Consider the following 24445-nt stretch of genomic DNA (forward strand, 5'->3'; position numbering starts at 1 on the left):
ATATAGTAGCTACAAGAATCAAAAAGCAAAACCATAATAAAGCTAGTCTTCCTAGTTTGTGCTTGCCTCCCAAATTAAAAAAAACATTGTTATGTGCCAAAAATGTAAAACTTATTTCAAGAAAATTAACAGGCTACACGGGTAAATTTTGGCAAATGCAACTTTATATTGAAGTTCACACATCTGTATCTTAAAGAATGAGACTCACAGACTCTAATGTATTTCTAAAATACCAGAAATCATAATATAAGCTTTCACAAGTTAAAACTGAAATAATTTAAATTACCAATACACTGAATGTGCAGAAAGTATAAACAAGACTGTGCCTTCAGTAGAATAAATGCTTCACAAATTGTGCAGGATGTCATACTAAGGCTGTGGTCTCCCCTTGACAGCTGACTTAAAATATAAACATACATCAACTGCCTGCTTCTTAGAACACTTTAGAAAGGGTAGCACACCGCAGAAGAAAATCTCATTATTTCAGTGATGTGCACTTTAAGTTTCAAACCATGTGAGAAAAAAGGAAAAGGTAATAAATGATCTTCCATGCACTTTTAGATGCATGACCATGACCGGTTACTGATTTGATTTCCCTTGGCTATTTGCTCCAATGCTAAATAAGATGAAGGATACTAGATAACCCTTTAAGGCAACATGTGTTTATTCTGCATTATTAGAACTGCTCAGTTGTGACAGGCTGGTACCATTAATGTTGCCTCCCAGACCAATATCTAGCATTTGTAAAATATAAATGAATTGGAAAAACTTTATACCAAATCAACAAAAACCACATAATACAGTTCAATGCTAGCAATCTTACTAGTAGATGAGGAAAGTGGTATTTAGAAATAGCGATGTATTAATACAAAAAAAGTAAACTCTAATTGGAACCAATATACTGCTTTGGAATGCTCCCCAGAACTTACAAGGCGGTTTTTAAAGTGTGATATTCCAATAATTCATTGGCACGTCTTTAGTGGATTACAGTACTTTAAGTCCCCAAATATTTTAGTCTTTGCAAAACAATAGTAGTATGAAATGTTTTAAAGTCTTCAAACTTCTAAAATTAGTTTTTATCAACACATATACCTCCTGTCAACTTAATTTATTAAGATGTCCAATGCTAATTATTTTTGATGTTTTTTCATATGTAGTGACATACAGAGCATTTAGCACTGATACTTAGCACCTGCTACTTTCATTATCTAGTTTTTGACCACATAAAGAAACTTAGGGCAGTGGTTCAGTCCCTTCTTAATTACAAACCTTTGCTGGCAGTCAGCAGGATCACTCTGAGATTTAAAATAGGATTATAGGTGAACTATTGCAAAGACTGCAGAATGTTGCCCAAATCCTTAAAACTGCTGATTCCATTCTTGAATTTCTTCTCAAAATATGGCTATGGGCCACAATTGCTCAGCAGAGAAGGTTAGTTTTCACAAGGCTAAAGATTTACAGATGCTCCCTCATATAACACAGTAAGGTTCCCTTGGTAACCTGGATTTTCTGCAGTAAAGAAGGGTTGTGCTGAAACAGCGCCTCAGCTCCCTGTTTGAGAAAATGCAGACAAAAGGATTGATTCCTGCTTGGGCAAAACTCATCCAGACAGCAGCTGTTAGAAATCCCCCTGGTACTACAGGCCCTCTTGCAAAAACTCTCCAATAACAGGCCACCAGGTAGGGGCCCCACAAGGTTAGAAACAGAAAAGTCATTATATAGAACATTCTGCTGATTCTTTTCTCCATTTTGAACTCGTCTAAGACCAATAGCCTTCTTCTGCCTGTGGTGTTTGCATTTTGCCTGATGCCCAGCAAGGTGGGTGGTGTGGGACCCCTTCCAAATCCTGCTAGCCAATTGGCAGCTGCCTGGCCACTGGCTCCAGGACCATGAAAAGTCCAGTTCTGGCTGACTGCTGCTACAAACTGGACTGGCTTCATTTTCCTTCGATCGTGGACGAAAAATATCAGCTTGAGGTAGACAAGCTGTGTGGCTAGGAGGATGAGAGCAAGAAGCAGCATAAATCCTAAGGAATCATTAGCCCTGAAGGAGCGGTGTTGGAAGGTGCACTGATCTTCCTCCCTAATGAATGAGTAAGTGCCCACGTCTAAAACCGGGGGAAATGCCATGGCCACAGACAGAGTCCACACCATACAGATCACAGCCAGACACGTCCAAAAGGTCAGCCTCTTTGTATAGAAGCGGTGATGGGCGATAGCTAAGTATCTGGTGACACTGATGCAGAAGAGCATGAAAGCAGTGTGGAAACAGGACAAAACCCCCAGAAAGGCAATCACTTTGCAAGTCAGAGTCCCATAAGTCCAGGTAGAGCCATTTTTGACAGAGTTGAACACAAATGGGAAACAAATTGCAGATCTGAGGATATCTGAACAGCAAAGATCCAACAGGAAGTAGTAAGGTGCTCTATGCAAGGTCTTATCTTTCACTAGCAAAATGGAGATCAGGAGGTTGCCCACCACGCTGACTCCTATTATGAAACCCAAGGAAGTCAGTTTCAGAAAGGCTGTTAGAGGCGAGAGATTTTGCAAAATGTTGTCAGCTGCATGGCTATAGTTCGCCATAGATGGATGGAGGATAAGGATACAGCCTCAGTCAAGTCTCATGATCTAGATATAAGAACAAGGAAAAGATAGATCCATACATTTTACTGAAAATATAATCCACAAAGAGGACTGATCTGATCTGCAGTCATGCTTCCTCTTTTCTTCCACTTGTTTTGCCATCAGAATATCTGAAAAAAAAAAAAGCTATCAGTTCTTAAGTTAACAAGCAATGATGTCAGACGGTGCTAACAAAGCTGTTCACTTATGGGGAAGCAAATAAAGTTTTAATTTTGAATACTAATATTTGCTTTACTAAATATTTTTGCTCGAGATTTCAGAGAATGGGCTTGTTTAGTTTTTCAAGCTAAGTGAATTTTAAAATGTCCCTATTTTGGACAATATACATTTGATAGGGTAACTTTAGGAGAGAAGGAATAAAATGTCCCATTCTTGTAAAATATGCCAGTCCAGGAATTAACCACTAGAATTGCAATGGAATCTACAAGATTGCTATTAGGAGGCAGAGACACTACCTACATTTATTTGAGATCTATTAGTATCTGTCAGTGTTTCACAGGCAGCTTCTCTGTTTGATGTGGGTCCAAAGAACCCGTGCAAAATATATCTTAAGTGCCACTATTCATGCTGCATAAGAGTATTTGTTGATTCATCTTAAAGCAAAATTTCAAAATTAACTTCAAAATTAATAGGAACTTACTTGTCCCAAGATTTGATGTGATTTAATCATTTGTCTTTCCCTCTCCACCCTACCCCCCATTTCTGGCAAATCTTTTAAGCCCACATGATTATTAAAATGGTTAATGTAAATATTGGACAGGGAAACACACCCAGAGGAATAATGCACTTCCATTTGTAAACCTTGGCTGCCTGGATTCAAATGAATATAACATGAACCTGTATTTCTTGGGCAATTAAGCCTTTCCCATTTACACTGATAACCTTTGTTGCAAATCACAAGTGGCTTCGTTTTAAAACAAAATGCACATTGTCTCGTAGGTGCCTGGACCACACCAGGGAAATCGGCTTCCTCTGTTATTCCCACCAAGCGTGTTTCCTTTGCCACTTCTCACTGGCCCGGAATATGCTGGTGGAAGCCCAGGCAAAACTGCGTTCGATGATTTTAATTTCCCCACCGGTACATCCTCGGGTAAATACCGATCGCATCATGCAACATTACGAAACCTGAAATCCGCCACCCCTGGATTTATAATGGGGGGAGGGTGGAGGAGGGGGAGAGGGAGAGAGACATGCATTACATACGCGAAGATGGGGAGAGAGATTGCTTCTGTGCTGCAAAGGAACCGTTCCCGGTGATTCGCAGTCTGATATTCCTCAGTCTTGAAAGGCTTTCCAGAAATGGAGCTCTCAGTAAGCCCTACTGAAGATGCATTGTCTGAATGTACTTCCATTATGCAGTTTATTGTCACAAAACACACACACACACACACACACACACACACACACACACACACACACACAACCTGAGGGAGGGCTCTTTCTCGGTGAACCTGCAGTTTCATCAACACTGTGCATTCCCCCACATCCCCCAAACTTAACCAAGAGTATATCCTCCTACCTGTTGGTGTTGGATATCCCGACAGACTATAGCTTCTTTCCATAAATTGCTGATTTTTTTCTTTTTTTCTTTTTCTTTTTTTTTTCTTTTTCTTTTTTCTTTTTTTTTTTTTTTTTTTTTTTTTTTGCCTTAGTGCCTTGACTGAGCATCCAGGCAGGGCTCGGCGGCGCCTGCGCGCTGGAGCCTCCTTGAGCTCCAGCCGCGTCCTCCCCTGTCGCAGCGGCACCGTCTCCCCCAGTAACGCAGGGGCCGCGGCGGCGGCGGCTGCTGCGGTGGCGAGGGCGGCGGCGGGGCTGCTTCAGCCTCTGTGGAACCAACAGGAACCCCTACCTGTCTCCAGAGCTGGCTGGGTTTATTGACTGCCCTGTCCAGTTCAGCTGGCAGCATTAAGCTTTTGTCCCTTCGTGGCTGCTTCTGAACTTTTCCCTCCCCGCATTTGTAGTGGGGGGCTGGAAAGGCCCTTTCAGGACCTCAGGCCCATCCTCTTCCCAAAGGCAGCGCACGAGGAAGTCACAGTGCCCGGGACGCCCGCCCCCTCCCTCAGCTTCCCGGAACTCTAACCTTCCCCAGACACTTTCTTCCCTTTTCTTTTAGGGTGGTCCAAACCACCGGAGGCTTCTTTTGTATATATATTTTTAAGTGATGTCTCCAGCTAACCTTTAAATTTGCAGGTTAGCTGGAAAAAGACAAGAAAAGAATGGGAAAAAAGAAAAAAAGTTATTTATTTATTTATTTATTTATTTATTTATTTATTTTTTTCCCACAGTTAAAAATCTTGTCAATGGGGAAGAAGGGAAGGCACGTTAGGGCAGCTCTCTCTTTGTTAGTCATCTTCTATTCTCCAATGCACGCACATATGCGTAAAAGTAGGGAGAAAGCTAAGTTCAGAGGACAACTACAATATGATTTACATTCAGTCTACCTTAAAGGATGTCACTAAAGAATCAGGCTTATAAAATGTTTAAATGGCTATTCCTGGCATTCCACCCCACCAAGCAACAGTATTCCTTTTCCCTTCTTACAAGTTCCGCTGACCAATGATGGGTGATGTCAAAGCAGTTATGTGTACGAGTTTCCTTTTTTCCCCTTTGTTATTACAGATGAAAAATACTAGAAATATAACAAATACGTAAAACTTACACCAGTCCAAAAGGTCGGATGATACCACAGACACCACAAAGCCTGACACGTGGGTGCTTAGGAATGCCTCTAGAATCATGCATTTTCTTATTTTACCATTTCCGAAGAGTTTTGTTTGTGGAGGTGATATAAAATTTTAAGCAACAACTTCCCAGTTCTCCTACCCAAAACTAGCAGACACGCTTTCATTAATTCCCAATGTAAAACGTCTGCTTCTTTTTCTGCATGCTTTTTGCTTTATAATAATCTGTTAATGAAACAAAAAATAAAAATCTTCTCTACAGTAATAATCTGATCTCGAGACAGCAGTAAAATACCCCATTGCTGGGTGGTGAGATTGTGACATTCAGGGGAACTCAGGCCAATCAGCATACAGATAATATGGGTTAATTTACATACTGTATTTCTATTGGATGAGCCGAGGTAAAGCCTTATCTTGATGTCACAGTCGTTACACAAAGCCCTATGTTGGTAATACTGAAATGATGTTAAATTTCCCTGATTTGTTCTTGAATTTCCTACGTCCATTTAAATACATGGATAATAGTTTGTTTTTTTAGAAAAGAATATACACAAGGCACTAAACTTTGGCATTCCCTTAACCTAGAAAAATCAATCCTACAGCCATGCTGGAAGTAACTTGAGGGCATTTCCATTCAAATAAAACATTCCACTTTTTGCAAAGCAAATGAATTCAAAACTCAAAACCATGTGGTGGTTTGCAACTTCTAAGTAAAATGTCAAATTCGTTTTTATGAAACTACAAATCACTTCAACTTGTGCTTTTTTGCTTCCCAATAAATGCTTCAATGTACTTTGCAAAGAGTTATTTCCTGAATTTTTACAGTTTTAAAAAATGTATGGAATAAGAGGCTTAGGTTTGCTGAAGATTCATGATTGGTCAGATGTTAGGTTGTACAGATTAGGGAAAAGCTATTTAAAAGTAAATTAAAAGAGTCACTGCACTGCCAGGCCATGAAGCAGTAATATACTCTGCCAAAAGTTACAGGGCCAAGATCCAATGGTTTTAACTAGTCTTATTCTTTAAGCAGATATTGATTCCTTAAAAATAAGGGAGAGGGTATATGTGTATGCAATATTCTTTCATATCCACATCTCAGGGTATAGTAAAGCTATTTTTTTCCTTTGCAGTTGAGCACAGTTACATCCACTAATTCTTCAGCTTTTCCAGCTGTTGGATAAGAATGTCATTTTCTTGCCTCACAAGGGGACTCAAGAAATTAATGAGATATTTTCCATCTAGCTCATTAACTCTACTGGAGAAAACATTGGAAGCTATATCTTTCATCAGCAGGGCTTTAAAAAATATGTTTAATAGCTGACAAAAGTTTCATATCATCTACAAGTTCTCAAATGTAAAGTTATTGCTTCAAATTGTTTAGATCATAGGCTTAATTGGTCTTAACTAATTTCTTTTTTTTTTATCCCCTACATCACCAAACCCAGAAAATTTGATTTTCAGGTTAAGAGTAAAAGAACAAAGCAAATACAACAAAACTATATGCCCTAATCCTTGGGTTTGAAGGGTTCTGAAGATTTACAAACTGTTGGAATATTACATGTACTATATTGATCAGTGTATTAGGAAAACTGATATAATTTGCTTAATTTGGTTCTTATAAAAAGTACATACCATTTTATTTTAAAAACCAATGACCTTGCTTTCAAAATTAATCTATTTCAGATTTTTGCCAACTGATGCATAGTATCATGATCAGCAAAAACAGTGTTTTTTTCTGTGCATTGTTTACATGAAAGTGTGTGTCAGGAAATAACACTTGGTAATTGCAGAGAATAATAGACTAGAATAAACATTCTAAATAAAAGATTTTTAGTAATTCATTTCAAATGACATGTCTTCTGCTTAAAGCATAAAACGTGTGTCTTTGGTGCTCTCAACTGTTACCAAAATTTAAAGTTGTATATGAAAAAGAGCCTTTTTAAAGTTTTCTTTAAAACTTTAACTATCTTTTTGATGGGGTTGTTTGTTTTTTTCTTGGAAATTTGTTTGAGTTCATTGTAGATTCCAGATATTAGCCCTTTGTCAGATGAGTAGGTTGCGAAAATTTTCTCCCATTTTGTAGGTTGCCTGTTCACTCTGATGGTAGTGTCGTTTGCTGTGCAGAAGCTCTTTAGTTTAACTAGATCCCATTTGTCAATTTTGGCTTTTGTTGGCATTGCTTTTGGTGTTTTAGACATGAAGTCCTTGCCCATGCCTATGTCCTGAATGGTATTGCCTAGGTTTTCTTCAAGGGTTTTTATGGTTTTAGGTCTAACGTTTAAGTCTTTAATCCATCTTGAATTAATTTTTGTATAGGGTGTAAGGAAGGGATCCAGTTTCAGCTTTCTACATATGGCTGGCCAGTTTTCCCAGCACCATTTATTAAATAGAGAATCCTTTCCCCATTGCTTGTTTTTCTTAGGTTTGTCAAAGATCAGATAGTTGTAGATATGCGGCATTATTTCTGAGGTGTCTGTTCTGTTCCATTGATCTATATCTCTGTTTTGGTAACAGTACCATGCTGTTTTGGTTACTGTAGCCTTGTAGTATAGTTTGAAGTCAGGTAGTGTGATGCCTCCAGCTTTGTTCTTTTGGCTTAGGATTGACTTGGCGATGCGGGCTCTTTTTTGGTTCCATATGAACTTTAAAGTAGTTTTTTCCAATTCTGTGAAGAAAGTCATTGGTAGCTTGATGGGGATGGCATTGAATCTATAAATTACCTTGGGCAGTATGGTCATTTTCATGATATTGATTCTTCCTACCCATGAGCATGGAATGTTCTTCCATTTGTTTGTATCCTCTTTTATTTCATTGAGCAGTGGTTTGTAGTTCTCCTTGAAGAGGTCCTTCACGTCCCTTGTAAGTTGGATTCCTAGGTATTTTATTCTCTTTGAAGCAATTGTGAATGGGAGTTCACTCATGATTTGGCTCTCTGTTTGTCTGTTATTTGTGTATAAGAATGCTTGTGATTTTTGTACATTGATTTTGTATCCTGAGACTTTGCTGAAGTTGCTTATCAGCTTAAGGAGATTTTGGGCTGTGACAGTGGGGTTTTTTAGATATACAATCATGTCATCTGCAGTCAGGGACAATTTGACTTCCTCTTTTCCTAATTGAATACCCTTTATTTCCTTCTCCTGCCTAATTGCCCTGGCCAGAACTTCCAACACTATGTTGAATAGGAGTGGTGAGAGAGGGCATCCCTGTCTTGTGCCAGTTTTCAAAGGGAATGCTTCCAGTTTTTGCACGAACAGATGCTTCTCAAAAGAAAACATTTATGTAGCCAAAAAACACATGAAAAAATGCTCACCATCACTGGCCATCAGAGAAATGCAAATCAAAACCACAATGAGATACCATCTCACACCAGTTCGAATGGCAATCATTAAAAAGTCAGGAAACAACAGGTGCTGGAGAGGATGTGGAGAAATAGGAACACTTTTACATTGTTGGTGGGACTGTAAACTAGTTCAACCATTGTGCAAGTCAGTGTGGTGATTCCTCAGGGATCTAGAACTAGAAATACCATTTGACCCAGACATCCCATTACTGGGTATATACCCAAAGGACTATAAATCATGCTGCTATAAAGACACATGCACACGTATGTTTATTGCGGCACTATTCACAATAGCAAAGACTTGGAACCAACCCAAATGTCCAACAATGATAGACTGGATTTAGAAAATGTGGCACATATACACCATGGAATACTATGCAGCCATAAAAAATGATGAGTTCATGTCCTTTGTAGGGACGTGAATGAAATTGGAAATCATCATTCTCAGTAAACTATCACAAGAACAAAAAACCAAACACCACATATTCTCACTTATAGGTGGGAATTGAACAATGAGAACACATGGACACAGGAAGGGGAACATCACATTCTGGGGACTGTTGTGGGGTGGGGGGAGGGGGGAGGGATAGCTTTAGGAGATATACCTAATGCTAAATGATGGGTTAATGGGTGCAGCACACCAGCATGGCACATGTATGCATATGTAACTAACCTGCACATTGTGCACATGTACCCTAAAATGTAAAGTATAATTAAAAAAAAAAAGACTAGGAAAAAAAAAAACTTTAGCTATCTTGGTAAGAAAGGCTCTCATTGGGGGTTTTTGCACAGAAACACTTTCTGATTGATTATTTTAAAAAAAATCACCAACCTGGAGTAAGTGACCAATGGAAAGGGAGATTATACATCTCCCTTTTTTGATAATGGTTTTCATGTCTTAGTTGATAATGGTTTTCACATCTTAGTTGCTGCAAAAATTGACCTTTTTCACAGTGACATCTAAGTAACTGAAAGTTTTTAGTGCATTATATTCATCTCTTTGAGGAGCAGAATGGTGAAATAATATGTTAGACAAATCATGACTTGGGAGTTGGGAATAACCATAATTGTGAACATCCCAAGCAGTGAAATTTTTTCAGAATGTTAATGAGTTTTTAAAAGATTAAAAATCTAGCATGTTTCTTTCCTAAATGCTAGAAAGTTCATTTGTTAGACTTTTCTCTCTGCTCTGCCCCATAACAGGTTCCAAAGTGTTAATGTAATTCATTTTTAATTTTAAAGTTAACTGCCAGGCTTTTGAAAACTCAGCAGTTTGCCTTTTCTTCTTCCCTTTATGTTGACAATTTCCTCCTCTCAGAAAACTTTAAGACTTGTTCCTTTATTCAATTTATTTAACAAATATTTCTTGAGCTCCTCCTACTCTGTATGAGGCACTGTGCTAGATCTTGCAAGAAATAAGAAATCGGGAGGTAGGACCAGTTTACAGGTGGACACATCACAGTAGGGAAAGCCTGAACTAATGGAAGTAGAGCAGGAAAAATGAAGAGAAGCAGAGTAAGAGGAGCCATATTTCTTATGGAGTAATTGGCTCAGGGAGGCAAAGGAGATCAAGGGGTAAGAACAGACTCTCAGGTTTGGAACTTGGAGAAGAACTGGGAGGCAGAGGACACCATTAACCAGAGGAAACAAAAGTTAAAAAGGAAGGAGCTGGTTTGGTAAGGAAAAGAATGAGTTAATTTTAGACATGCTGAATGTGAAATGCTGGTGGAATATTCAAATGTTGATGTGTTATACTTAGTTGGAAGTGAAGAGCCCAAATTCAGAAAGTACTTAGAGAAACTATTGGGCGGCATTGCCAAGGGAGAGACTGCTGAGAGAGAAGAAGGTTGAGGTTAAATAGATAAACAAGTATGCCCATTCCCCTCCATCTGAACAAACCGAAAAACAAAGAGAATGCCTACATATAAGAAACAGGAAGATCATGGAAGAACCAGACATAAAACAAACCAAAAGAGGAGGATCATCTATGTTATAGACCCTGAGGGAGGAGAGAATTTCAAAGAAGGAGTGGTCATCAGTGTCAGTTGTGACTCGGAGATTTAGAAGAACAACACATAAGAAGATATCCTTGGATCTGGGGATGATGAAAATCATTAGCAATCTTTGAGAAAGCAGTTTCAGAAGAGAAAGTCAGACTATAAGGGATTAACAAGTGAGGGACACAGGCTTAAAGGCTTATGAGGTCAGGCTAAGAAACTATTTTGTCATTAATGACAGCACTGTCTCAGTGATAAAGGTTTGAGTGAATTCTCTTGATGTTTTATGAACAAAGTGATGGTTATTTAAATAAATACGGCATGGTTTCTTCTTCTGGAAGTCTTTAAGCTCTTTTTATATCGCACATTACTGAAATGTAACCCTGTGAATGAGAAGAGTGCCTACTAGTGCCTGGTAAAGCTTTAGAGCTTAGAGGAAAAGCCCTTTGTCTGTTAAAATATTCTAAACTGTCTCATTCAGCTTTGCCTTTTTTTTTTTTTTAAGATGCAGTTAGCCTCAACCATGTAAAACAAAAAAGTGACCCCCACATGGGTATGTCATGGGTGTGAATGTGTGTGCATGTGAATGTATTGGAAGGGTAGGTGGGAAGAAGAAGCAAGTGTTGGTAAAATAATTAAGAAATAGGAAGTTAATTTAATATTGAGGTTAATGGAGAGTCCCACATATCTTACATGCATTGTAAATTTTCATGAAATAAAAATGCAATATAATTTTTAAAACTCTAGAAGTATGAGGTATTTTTTCTTTGACTATTCAGAGGTTATCTCAGTCATACAGTGCATTAGGACCATTATTATGAGCATGTGTTGTATGATATGAGCAGATTATGGTTATTTAAGCTTTTGTGGTGTTCAGCTTTTTGACAAATGAACGTAATTAAAACATGGCTGAAAGTAAAGACTCTAAGATAAGTAAAGTTGTCTTAGACTCTAATTAAAGAGCTTCTCATATTGACTAACCAAACTTGCATTCTGTTTAGTCCTTCCCCTTTCATTTCTCTTATTTTTTTTAAACTTTACAACTTAACCCTATAAAACAAAAACAAAGACAAAACTAAAATTCCCACCCCTCATAAATATGGTTACTACTTTAATTTGGTTAACATTTGGTTAAAACAGAAGTATGCTATCATCTGTCTAATTTCACATTAAAAAGGACTATATTAAGAATAAGTCCTGGGGGTAGCATTATTTCATTCACTTAATGAATGTTCTAGACTCCATGAGAATATGAGCTCTATTATTTTGTCACTATTCATCCCTGGCATATCAAAGATACTGGATACATTTTTGTTCAGTGGGAATTTATGACCCTACTACATAAAAAATGCTGTATTAGGCACTGTTGGGGAGGATATAAAAGAGGAAGAAAGACAATGGCACAGGCTCCAACTGGACTCCACGTTTTTCTTAATTTCATAAGGTTGGGATAATTATTTGTATGATGGGCAGAAAGTTTTTTTGGCCAAAGATTTACTCTGGATTTGGGGGAATTTTGTTTGCTTTTTAGCCTTATTACATTAGCGTTTACATAATTCTTTATTTGCTTTACTACTCAGTAATTTTAAACCATTTTCTAATAAGTTAATGTCTGTCATGCAGATTATGAGCCAAGAGCAGATATTTTATGCCTTGAGCTCATAACCTGGTGCTCAAATAGATGACAAAATATCTGCAGCTTTTATCTGGCTTTGGACTTTAATTTGGATCCTTAATTTTTTAATAGCCAAAAGCGTGGTGCATCCTGAAAAAAAGACCTTAATTTATCAGTACAGAAGTAAAAAGCTCAATAGTATAAAAATAAACTTTTAAATGATGGATACTTTCTGCTCTAATTTTGCCTGTGGATTATTAATAATTACCTATAGGACAGAAAGCAAAGGGGTTGAAACAGAAACTGGTTGTTTCTCAGAAAAAGACTGCAAGATGATGTTAATCTTGGGTAAAAATCAGGATGATAGTTTATTGCATTTTCTTTGTCCTCCTTTTAAAAGATATTCCTTCCCCTTCTTTACCAAGCATAAATAAGAGCTGAATATAAGAAGTTCTCATATAAAATAGTGCTTATTCATCTTACTAATTGAATATAATAAAAAAAAGCTACCAGCCAAATCACTCTTTAAGTCCTCTAAGCTTGAACACAGTTCAGAGCTGATAATAAGATTTTCTAATCTCTGGAACAAGGAAGCACAGAATGAAACCTCCAACAATTCAAAACAGGGCGGCAGCAGCTCACTTTCAGAAGGTAGTAATGACTAGGGCTGGGTGCATATAATTTCAGCACGTAGAATTTGGTTGGGATTGCCTTTCTCCTTTATCTGATCTAGAATCACAGCATCCTGTATTGACAGTTGGTATGTGATTTATAGCAGTTGTTTTCTGGCATGGCTATAGTTAATGGGCCATTAATAATTTCTAAGGGATATAAAGAATACTGTTGCATGCACGTATTATGAAAAATGTGTCTTGTTTATAGAGATTGAAAATACCAAATGCCTTACATCTACAAACTCTATAATCTGTACTTCTAGCTGTTACCCATCATCTCTCTGAATGGCACTATACTGCATAGTGGTGGGCATGTGAACAAGCTTAGGAGCTGGAGGTAGGAATGGTCCCATGCCCAGGGTTCCAATATTTTTTGACTTGTGTATTTCATATCACTTAATCCCGATTGTGATTGTAGAATAAAGGTATGATTCTAACACTTTCAGGATTAGTTTCTAGTTGTTTGGGCAAACAGTTGTCTAGGTAAACTGAAAGGCAGTAGTCCAGGTAAAAAACTGGAAGGCATCCGGGTAAATGACCTATCCTCTTGTGAGAATTCTGAATGTGGAAATTTCTGGCAATTTTAATTAGTCTCGTGCCTCCTCTAGTTACTATGGGGGTGTGGTGTGCAGCTCCAGGACTGTTATCATTTTGTTTTTACTTGTATTAAATCCTTCAACAACCACAGGTCTTTGTAAGCTCCAACTTTTTTCTAGCAGGTTTCTTCTAAGGGAGCCATGGGTCTTTTGCATTTCTTTCATAGTAGATCCGATCAGTTAATTAAAAACAACAATTCCATCACATAAAATTTAAAATTTCCTCTCAGGCATTCACCAGTTCAGGAATGTTCTGTATACAGGTACAGTTGTATATGCTGCATAGCATTATATAAAATACTTTCACATACATTGGCTCTTCTACATGTAAAACATTTATGCTTGAGTCAGGGACTAAGACCCAGTTGGTCTGCAGACTCGGGCCAGAGAGTGTTTTCCACTACACCAGGCAGCTCTTCAGCAGTCAGCCTCCAATAAGCAAAGTCAGAACATTGTGTGATCTGCTCTCCACTTACAATCTAAACAGTTCTAAAATTTGATTTTAAAAGGCCCTTAGAATGGCTCTTAACAACAAGATGAGTGATAACTAGTATTGGCAAGGATGTGGAGAAAAGGGAGCCCCTGTATACTGTTAGTGGAGATGTAAAGTGATACAGCCATTTTGGAAAATAATATGGAGCTTCCTTAAAAAACTAAAAATAGAATTTCCATATCATCCAGCAATCCCACTTCTGGGTATATATCCAAAGGAATTGAAATCAGTATGTCCAAGAAACATCTGTACTCCCATGTTCATTTCAACATTATTCACAATAGCCAACCTATCCATCGTTGTGAATGAATAGACAAAGCTATTACTTCCTTTGATGGATGCAACGTATCCATCACTGTGGATAAATATATGAAGAAAATGTGGTATATATACACCATGTAGTAATACACAATCTTAAAAAATAAAGAAATTCTGTCTTTTGTGACAACATAGATGGAATTGGAGGATATTATGCTAAGTGAAATTAACTAGGCACAGAAAAATAAATACTGTGATCTATTTGTGGAGTCTAAAAAAGTCAATCTCTCAGAAACAGAGAGTAGAACAGTGGTTACCACAGGCAATGGATGGCAGGGAGAAAGATGGAGAAAGGGAATATGTTAATCAAAGGGTATAAAGTTTCAGTTAGACTGGAGGAAAATGTTTTACTGACCTATTGCACTGCAGGTGACCACAGTTAATAATAATGTATTGCATATTTCAAAATTGTTAAAATAGATTTTTTATGTTCTCATCAAAACAAAAGATAAATTAGTGAGGTGACTAATATGTTGATTAGCTTGATAGACTCTTTCTATAATGTATACATAGATCAAAACATCCCATTATACCCCATAAATATAGACGATTATTATTTGTCAATTTAAAAAAATCCTTATCAAAAACATATAAAAGGCACGCTTTTATCTTGGGGATCTTCAAGACTTCATTTTCCAGTTAAGGATTGTTTATTCCGTTCATGCGCTGTTGATTTCTGTAAATTCTAATGGGAGTTAAAGCACATAAATCCTTGGCACTTAGTTGAAAGACTAGAAATCATGCAGCAGCAGTACTTTTGTGTATAGTCTACTTGTTCTCCACTCTATAAATGGTTTGTTTTTTGTGCCATCTGGCATCAAATAGGTGAGATTCTTGCTGGAGTTTCATGATGAGTCTTACTACTACAGAAGAACATACATAACTTGACATTTGGTGAAGAGATGGACTGAATTTTTGATCCTACTCACAAACTATGTTCAAAATAGTGTTTTAGTAAAAAGTCAGGGAAGTTGGATTGATGCATGCCAACGTCACCCTTGAAGTTGTGTATGTATATACACATATGCTTGATATTTAACTTGCTGTCTCTGTAATTTTGATACTGCATAGCTCCAAGAAGACAAGATCTGAGTCTGGGTTGACTATCTTTGTGTCCCTGTTCCTATAGTAGTGCCTGTTACAAGGTAGGCATTCAGCAATTATTAGTGGAATAAATGAATGAATGTTTCCATTTTAAAAAATTATCATAGGGCCGGGGGTGGTGGCTCATTCTTGTAATCCCAGCATAAGGTAGGAGTGTAGCTTGAGGCCGGTAGTTCAAGACCAGCCTGGGAAACATAGTAAGACCTCGTTTCTACTGAATAAAAATAAAATAAATAAAATAAAAAAATTAGCTGGGCATAGTGTCACACAGCTGTAATCCTAACTTTACTCCACAGGCTGAGGTGGGAGGATGAGCTATGATTGTGCCACTGTATTCCAGCCTAGGCTGCAGAGTGATACCGTCTCATCAAAAAAATTATCACAATTAAAAATTAAATGACTCTTTTGAATCTATTTCTCCTAATAAATCTTCAAGCACTTATGCATCTTTGAAAATAAATTAAAAAATAATCTCTGCCTTCCCTTCAGGAGCTGTACCATATATGATGATTGAAATCTTTTTTCTCACAGTATGTCCACATACTTCTAAAGGACAGTATGTTATAGAAAGCCTCAAGTCAACCTAGTAACTATGCAGTATCAAAATTATTGAGAAAGCAAGTTAAATGCCCAGCATGTGTGTATATACACAAGTATTGGGTGAGGTTAACATCAATCCTGAGCTTTTTTGACTTTTTACTAAAACTTCACTTTGAACACAGTCTGTAATAGAATAAAAAAGTATGCATAGTAGACCAACTTACTGATACACTAGAGTGAAAAGTTGTGAAAGCTGAACTTATATCTACTTTGGCAGGACTTGAACTTGGTAATGACCATCAAGCATTGCCTAGATGTGTTGACTTTTAGAGCTGAACCGTTACTCATATGCACCTAGTTGTAATGATTTATAAATTAATTTTAAATATATTATTTCATTGGATTATAACCTCATCCTTTAAAGTATCATTCTCCTTTCAATATAATGAAAACCAAGTTGATTGATATGAATAATTAATAGTTATATGGTACTATTAATATGACAGGTTTTGTTCTTCACATTTATTATTTCATTTTCACAAAACCTTATAAGGTAGGTTTTATGATTCCATTTTACCGAAGAGAAAATTCATTTTATGTGAGGCACACAGAGATGTAATAACTTGCTAAGGTCAATGGAAAAGTTAGCGTTTGTGCTAAGTGACCTACCTAAAGAAATTATAAAACCAGAAACTTGATTTAGGTTTTTCTGACACTAAATATTATGTGCTTTCAGTATGCCACAGTGCCTCTAGGGTGTAGATCAGCGCTGTCCACAGATATGAATGTGAGCCATGTATATAATTTTAAATTTTCAAGCAGCCAAAATAAAAAAGTAAAGTGAAACAGGTAAAACTAATTTTAATAATTTATTTTATTTAAACCAATATATCCAAATATTATGCCAAGATATAATTAATACAAAATTATTAAAGAGATATTTTATATATTCTTTTCTCAGTAAGTCTTCAAAAGTCAGTGTGTATTATACAACACTTACAGGACATCTTAATTCAGATTAGATACATTTCCAATGCTCCAGCCAGCTTTAAGTCATCAGGCATAAAGTCTTTGTGTATAGATAAGGATAATAAGGCCTAGATGAATTCCTGTAGTCCCAGAGTTAATCAGGTGCAGAAAAGTCAGGTTAGTGACCAGAATTGAAGAGAAAAATCACTTTCCAAGACTTGAGCCCTGGTGAAGTCTCAGCTGCCCTACTATGTGAGTGAGGTAAGGCTTTGCGGCACTCTGCCTGTAAGGTTTCTCTCAGCAACTGGTCACATAGAAACCTAACTAACCAGAACCCGTTGAACTGCATTCCACCTCCCAAACCATGAAGGCCAGAGCAGCTGTTTAGGCATGTTAAATGGTATTTATTTATTTACTTTTGCAAAGTTGCATGAAACAAAGAAAAAGCCAAAAAAAGATCAAATGTCTGTGGGACATAGGAACCTGGAAATTCCCACTCCTCATATCTTCCCTCTGTTTAAACACAGATGGACTATGGAAAGCATTTTATCAGAATGTGATTCAGTTTGGCAAGAAGGTTGAGCTCTTATGGACTTCGGAAAGTGTGTTGTGTTAGAAATATTCCCCAACTTCATTACAAATATTCTGGGCTTTTATAGGTTTATTACACTGTACTGTTGACTGCTGGAAACCCAGAATGGTTTCTGTATTTTACCCTAAACTCATTCAGACTTTTCAAGTTGTCAGAGCCGTAACTGATCTAAAAATGCACGTAATAAGTAGAAGTCTAAACTAGACATTTCTTTTCTCTAATACTGTTACTATAATTATATTACTAGAGTCCAAAGGATTAAAAATTTAGAGCTAATGAGGACCTTAAAAAGTCACCTAACAATGGTTTTTGAACTTTTTTCTTAGGGTAATGGTACAAATTTTCAGATGTGATCATACTTGGAACTCACATATAAAACAGATAATGAAAGAGCTGCTGTGAGTTAAGCAGGGTTGGAGCTGGGGACTGGAGCCACAGCCTGAAGGTCTCTTACTGCTTGATTCTGGCGGCTATCCAGGCAGCTCTGTGGAACCTGGGTGTCTGATTAACACAGATGAAAACCACTGATTTAGATTTAGTCCAACCCCCTTCCTTCATTTTTTTCTCCTTGCCAGGCTGACGATAGCCAGAGACTTTACAATTCTAAAGTATTTGAGCTTATGAAAAATTGTCCAAGCATGAGTACTATGGTGATAGAAGAATTAGTGGAGAAAATGCAATGAGAAAGAACCAAAGTAGGTCAGAATTATAGCTGAGGATGGGCGTAGAACAAGTTCAAGCTTGGCTGGCTAGGAGATTGATGGACACACACACACATACACACGCACACACAGACACACATACAATCAGACAAGGCATTCAGTTTGACAGGAAGATGAGTTAAATTTTAGCAAATGAATATGAGGTGACAGCCATGCAATCACATGGCATCATTTATTAGCACTAGTTTGTCTTAGAACTTGAACACAGAGAGTCAGGGTCAGCCAAATGGAAATTGTCTGCTCATAGGAGAAGCCCCGGGGCCATACTCTGAAAGAGGTAGCTTGGCGACAGACAAATTTTCTAAGAGAGACAGTATGGGGAGAAGAAAAGGCAAAGGTCCAAGACTCAAAAAATGAATGAATGTTAAAACATCAGAAGAGCAAGATAAACGAGTTAAGAAGATGGCACAGGAGCCACAGAGAGGTAGGAGGAAAACAATCCTCAGCCCGTCCCTGTTGGCTCCCTTGACAAAATGACCACCTTCTTTTCCTAAAGCCATTGCAACAGCCTCCAAGTTGGTCTCTCTCTGGTACCTTTTCCAACGTGGAGTTTATTCTCCTAAGAGCAAAAGTGATTTGCTTAGAACATTAAATCAGAGTGTATTTCTTTTCTGCCAGAAACCCTCAGTCCCTGTCATGACCTACACGATCTGGTAACCCTCTGGTCTCATTTACACTTGATATCTTCCTCACTTTTTGCTGTTCTTTGAACACACTAAGCGTGCTTTCATCTCAGGACCTGCTGTTCTCTCTGTGTGTGGAAACTTCCTTCAGCCGGCCACATGGCTCAATCCTTCACTTCCTTCAGCTCTCTCCTGATATATCGCCTTCTCAGAGATACCCTCCCTGCCTAACCTCTGTGAAACAGCATCCCTCCCCACCCATTCCTTTCTATTTTTCTTATTGTGCTTTATTTTTCTTTGTATTTCTACCCAAGATAAAGCACACCAACTGATGTGTGTGTGTGTGTATAAAATGTTTTTGGCTGGGTATGATGGTGCACGCCTGTAGTCCCAGCTACACAGGAGGCTGAGGTGGGAGGATCCCTTAAGCCCAGGAGGCAGAGGTTGCAGTGAGCCAAGATCACACCATTGCACTCTGGCCTGAGCTATAGAGCAAGAGCGTGTGAGCGTGTGTGTGTTTTGAAGTGGTAGAGTCAGAGGGAGCTAGATGGGCTGCTATAACAGAATACCACAGATGGGGTGGCTAAAACAACAGAAATTTATTTCTCACAGTTCTGTAGCCTGGGAAGTCCAAGACCAAGATGCTGGCAGATTCAACGTGTGGTGAGGGCCCTCTCCCTGGTTGTAGAGGTGGTTTTCTCATTGTGTCCTCACCACATGGTAGAGAGGAGAGAGAGAGAGAGAGAGGGAGAGAGAGAGAGAGAGAGAGAGAGAGAGAGAGAGAGAGAGAGAGAGATCCCTTGTTCCTCTTTTTATAAGGGCACTAATCCCATTCATGAGGGTTAGGCACTCCTTAATCTTCTCTCAAAGTCTCCACCTGCTAATAAAATCACATTAAGAGTTAGAATTTCAACATATGAATTTTGGAGGATGCAAACATGGTTCAGACAGGGGAGGCAATAGCCTGCTGGGAAGGGTAGGACAACAGGAGTGTTGAACCAAGTGTAGAGATGTAGAGCAGGAAAGTGCAGGCAGCCCTTCTGTCTTTTCAAGTGAACAGGAATATGAAGTTCTCTTTACCCTTGCACTTTTTTCCCTCCCCAGTCCAACTCTATTTTCCTTCCAAGAGCCCCTTTGTTGGTGAGTTAATTTCAGTGAAACCATATCTTGTTCAGCAAATACCTATTCAAATGAATTAATTTACTGGGGATGGGAGTTCAGACAATAAAGAGTGGGGGGGAAAGTTTTAGTCTCAGAGAGGATGTGCCAAATAAAGAAGGATTATGTATAGCTGAAAAACTTCAATTAAAGCGGCATGAATTTCAACTGGAAAAATGTATTTTTTTTCTTGCTTTAACCACAAAAGCATAAGCAAAAATTCATTTTATCTATAAAATTTTTTATTGTAGTAAGAGATCTTTAAAATGACCAGATTCCTTCAATAGAATAATTTCCTCTCTTCCTCCCTCTCCCCTTCCTTCCTTTAATTTTTGAGTCATGTCATGCAAGTATACTGAAGCCCAAAGAGGGAGGGGGATCTTTTCTTTGTAGTGGGAGTTCTGTCATTTACAAAAAAAAAAAAAAAAAAAAACTATAAAGATTGTACTAATTTACATTACCATCAACGGTGTAAAAAGCAGTGGCTCATGCCTGTAATCCCAGCACTTTAGGAGGCTGAGGTGGGCAGATCACGAGATCAGGAGTTCAAGACCAGCCTGGCCAAAATAGTGAAACCCTGTCTCTACTAAAGACACACACACACACACACACACACAAAATCAGCCAGGCATGGTGGTGCATGCCTATAATCCCAGCTACTCAGGAGGCTGAAGCAGGAGAATTGCTTGAACCTGGGAGGCAGAGGTTGCAGTGAGCCGAGATCATGCCATTGCACTCCAACCTGGGCAACAGGGCGAGACTCTGTCTCAAAAAAAAAAAAAAAAAAAAATCATTTCTTTTTCTCCTCATCATCACCAACATTTGTTATTTTTTGACTTTTTAATAATGGCCATCCTGACTGGTGTAAGATGGTATCTCATTGTATATCTCATTGTGGTTTTAATTTGCATTTCTTTGATGATTAGTGATGCTGGGAATTTTTTCATACCCTTGTTGGCCATTTGTATGTTCTTTTGGAAAATGTCTACTCGTGTCCTTTGCCCACTTTTTAATGAGGTTGTTTTTTGTTGTTGTTGTTGCTATTGAGTTGAGTTCCTTGTACAGTCTCCAGGGAAAACAGTATGGAGATTTCTCAAATAACTAAAAACAGAACTACCATTCAATCCAGCAATCCCACTACAGGGTATCTACCCAAAGGAAAATAAATTATATAAAAAAGACATCTGCACTCATATATCGATGGCAGCACTATCCACAATAGCAAGTCATGGAATCAACCTAAGTGTCCATTAAAAGATGATTGGATAAAGAAAATGTGGTGTGTGTGCGTGCATGTAATATGTGTGTGTATATATAAATATATATAAAATATATAAAAATATATAAAAATATATAAATATATATATAAAATATATATAAATATATATAATATATAAATATATATATAAATATATACATATACACATATACACACACACACATATATACACACACACACCTTATTCCAACATGGAGGATATCTTGTATTTATATATATATAAATATATATAATATATTTTTATATATTTAAATATATTTATATATATTTATAACTATATATTTATATATTTTTATATATATATAAATACAAGATATCCTCCATGTTGGAATAAGGGGTGTGTGTGTGTGTGTGTGTGTGTGTGTGTGTGTGTGTATATAATGGAATTCTACTCAGCCATAGGAAAGAAAGAAATGTCTTTTGTAACAGCATGGGTGGAACTGGAGGCCATTATCTTAAGTGAAATGACTCAGAAACAGAAAGCTAAATACCTCATGTTCTCACTTATAAGTGGGAGCTACACATGAACATACAGAGCGGAATCAAAGCCACTGGAGACTCCAGAAATTGGGAGGATGAGAGGGAGTTGAGGGATGAGAAATTATCTGTTGGGTACAATTTACATCGTTCAGGTATTGGTAACACTAAAAGCCTGGGGTTCACTACCATACAAAGTATCAATTTAACAAAACTGCACTTGTGCGCCTTAAATTTATACAAATAAAACAACTGCTATAGCAACCACTTTATGCCAGCATTATCTGGAAAAAACAAAAATATAAACAAACTGGAGATGTCCATCTTTGTACAAAAGCTTGAGTGCTCTTTCCTTGCTTTCATTTTATATTTTTATGGTAATGCTTCTAATCTGAATTTTATTTTAATTCTACTTAATTTTTGTCAGGCTGCCGAAATAGATTATATTTTTTTCCTATGATATCTTTTGTTTTGTCATCTAAACCATTTGGGCTTTTTCTGTGGACAGAGTTCTTAAGTCAGACTACAAATGTTTATTGAATGTGTATTGTATTAAATGCTTTATCTTGGGTGTTCAAGAATAATGCAAAGCAGGAAGGACAAGTTTTCTATTTTTAAGAATATTGCTATTAGGCTGGCATGTTTAATTTAATGAACTATAAAGCAAAACTTTAACCTTCTTTTAGGTAGGACCAACTTTTGCTCACATGGTATAATTTTCTATGCATTTTTGGTGCATTGACCATCCACATCCCTTCTCCCCACTTTTGGTAATTTTATCCTTCATTCTTCTCTCTAAACCCAATATCAGGTGTTTAATCCCACTTTGGAGTTCCATCTGGAGGTTTTTATTTTTAGTTTAATGTGTAGACCCCAAAGTCATATTAGCATTCAGTATCAAGAGCCAGAAGACCTCTAGGCCTGCAAGACCCAGAAGAGGCACCATTAATCAGGTATCACAAAAGTACTGGAGAGTGTATAGAACTTAGGCATTTGTGTTTAGGATGTTTCCTGATGACTTTCCTTAAGTCATGTCATCTATCAGGAAACTGTTTCTGTAGCTTTTCAAGGCTGGCCCCACTTCTGGGTACTCTGTTTGCCTAAGCCTTCCTTCACCTTGCTCATCTTCCTTCAAAGGGGAATTCTAGTTTTAAGTGCTCAGCAGTGAATGTGTTTGGGGTACACAATTTCTACTTATTTATATTTTTCTTTAAGAAAATGAGTCCCCAAATAACTTGTGAGTGATTCTGCTGGTGCCCTACAGCCTGTTTGCAGCATAGCCAGAACTAGGATTCATATGATTTTGACTCCTTGTTTAGTGCTCTTTTAATTATGTCACAGACTTTAGCCATAACCTTCTGTCACTTTGCAACACCACTGAGGAAAGAAACACTTCTTTGTGTGGTTTGGTACTTATTATTGTAATAATGTTTAATTAATAATATTTCTTGATAGCTATCATTAGTATGGACCACTAATAAAAAATGTAGAGATCACTGGACAAATAATGTTTCAATTTTAATTATGAAAACAATAAGAATAATCTTGAAAATGAATATTGAAGACCATATAATGATACTTCTTTCACTTAATATGCTGAGTCTTTTTTTGATCCCTCTTATGAACTGCTTATTATAAAAGTGCACAGTGACTCTGAACTTTTTCCTCTAACAGGAGATTTGTTACTTTCTCTCCTGGGTTAGAAACTTTTCTTTCCACACCTAGAATTCAGAGTGTCTTTTATAAACCCAGACCTCTAGCATTTCTGGTACAGTAGTATATAGTCACCTCAGTTATCCTCCATGTTGGAAAACTTGCTTCTTTAGAAGATCAGGACAATAGACACATTAGATATATTTTTATGTATATATTTGCAACTGATGAATTATAATGTAAGAATTAATATACAAAAGTCAATTTCTAGGCTGAAACCACAGGTTCAAAGGATATGAATATATTTTTGGTACTTGGTAAAAATTATCTATTTTGCTTATTATAGTATTATAGTAAGCTTATTATAGTGTTATCAATAATGACAAGATGTTAAATACCATTGGCATGTCCAGCATTATTAAAGGAATTGTTTTGGAATAAGTAATGGTAAATATAAGGGGTAGAATATTACTTGATTGTTAAAATATCCGTGAAACACTTACATGTTAAACAGACAAACAAAACTAGAAGACAAAATGGTGTGCATGTTCCAATCCAGTTTCATGAAATTTATGCAGGTGGAAGATGGCTTGGAAGAGTGAAAACAGTTTTGCTGAGGACAGGTAAGGTATGGGTCATTCTGATATCATCTAATGTTATCTATATATCATTACCATATATACCATATCATTATCTAATGTCATCTATATATCATTACCATATATACTAATTATCTAATGTTATGATTTTTTTAGTTAAAAAGCAATACATTAGATAGTGTAATAACCATTTAATTTGGTTTATAAGTTACAGAAAAAAATGTTTTGTTACTTTGAAGTCATCATTTATTTTATCAAATGATGTAATTTTACCTCTCCAAGTAATTTAAACTCCCCAGTCCTTAGTATCTAGGTATAAATGAAGCTCAGAGCTCTCTTTCAATTGGATTAATTAGCTCACAAGTGGTTGCTC

General features: G+C 37.1%; 1 protein-coding gene across 4 annotated transcripts; it reads right to left on the reverse strand.

The window, feature by feature from the left end:
- Positions 1–640: 640 nt before the first annotated feature.
- Positions 641–5609, reverse strand: GPR85 (G protein-coupled receptor 85). Of its 4 annotated transcripts, none has more exons than XM_004046072.5 (3): positions 5302–5609; positions 3846–3963; positions 641–2752 (listed from the first exon to the last, which is right to left on the reverse strand). In XM_004046072.5, exon 3 carries the CDS (start codon positions 2580–2582, stop codon positions 1470–1472), a length of 1113 nt encoding a protein of 370 aa, XP_004046120.1. In that variant the 5' UTR covers positions 2583–2752; positions 3846–3963; positions 5302–5609; the 3' UTR covers positions 641–1469. The 4 variants fall into 4 exon arrangements, with proteins under 4 accessions (XP_004046120.1, XP_018887379.1, XP_004046121.1 ...); XM_019031834.3 differs by lacking the exon at positions 5302–5609 and adding an exon at positions 4162–4550 and having other exon boundaries at positions 3846–3960; XM_004046073.5 differs by lacking the exon at positions 5302–5609 and adding an exon at positions 4162–4549.
- Between the last annotated feature and the right edge of the window lie 18836 nt (positions 5610–24445).

This window comes from Gorilla gorilla, chromosome 6 (assembly GCF_029281585.2).
Source record: "Gorilla gorilla gorilla isolate KB3781 chromosome 6, NHGRI_mGorGor1-v2.1_pri, whole genome shotgun sequence".
NCBI classification, from domain to species: Eukaryota; Metazoa; Chordata; class Mammalia; order Primates; family Hominidae; genus Gorilla; species Gorilla gorilla.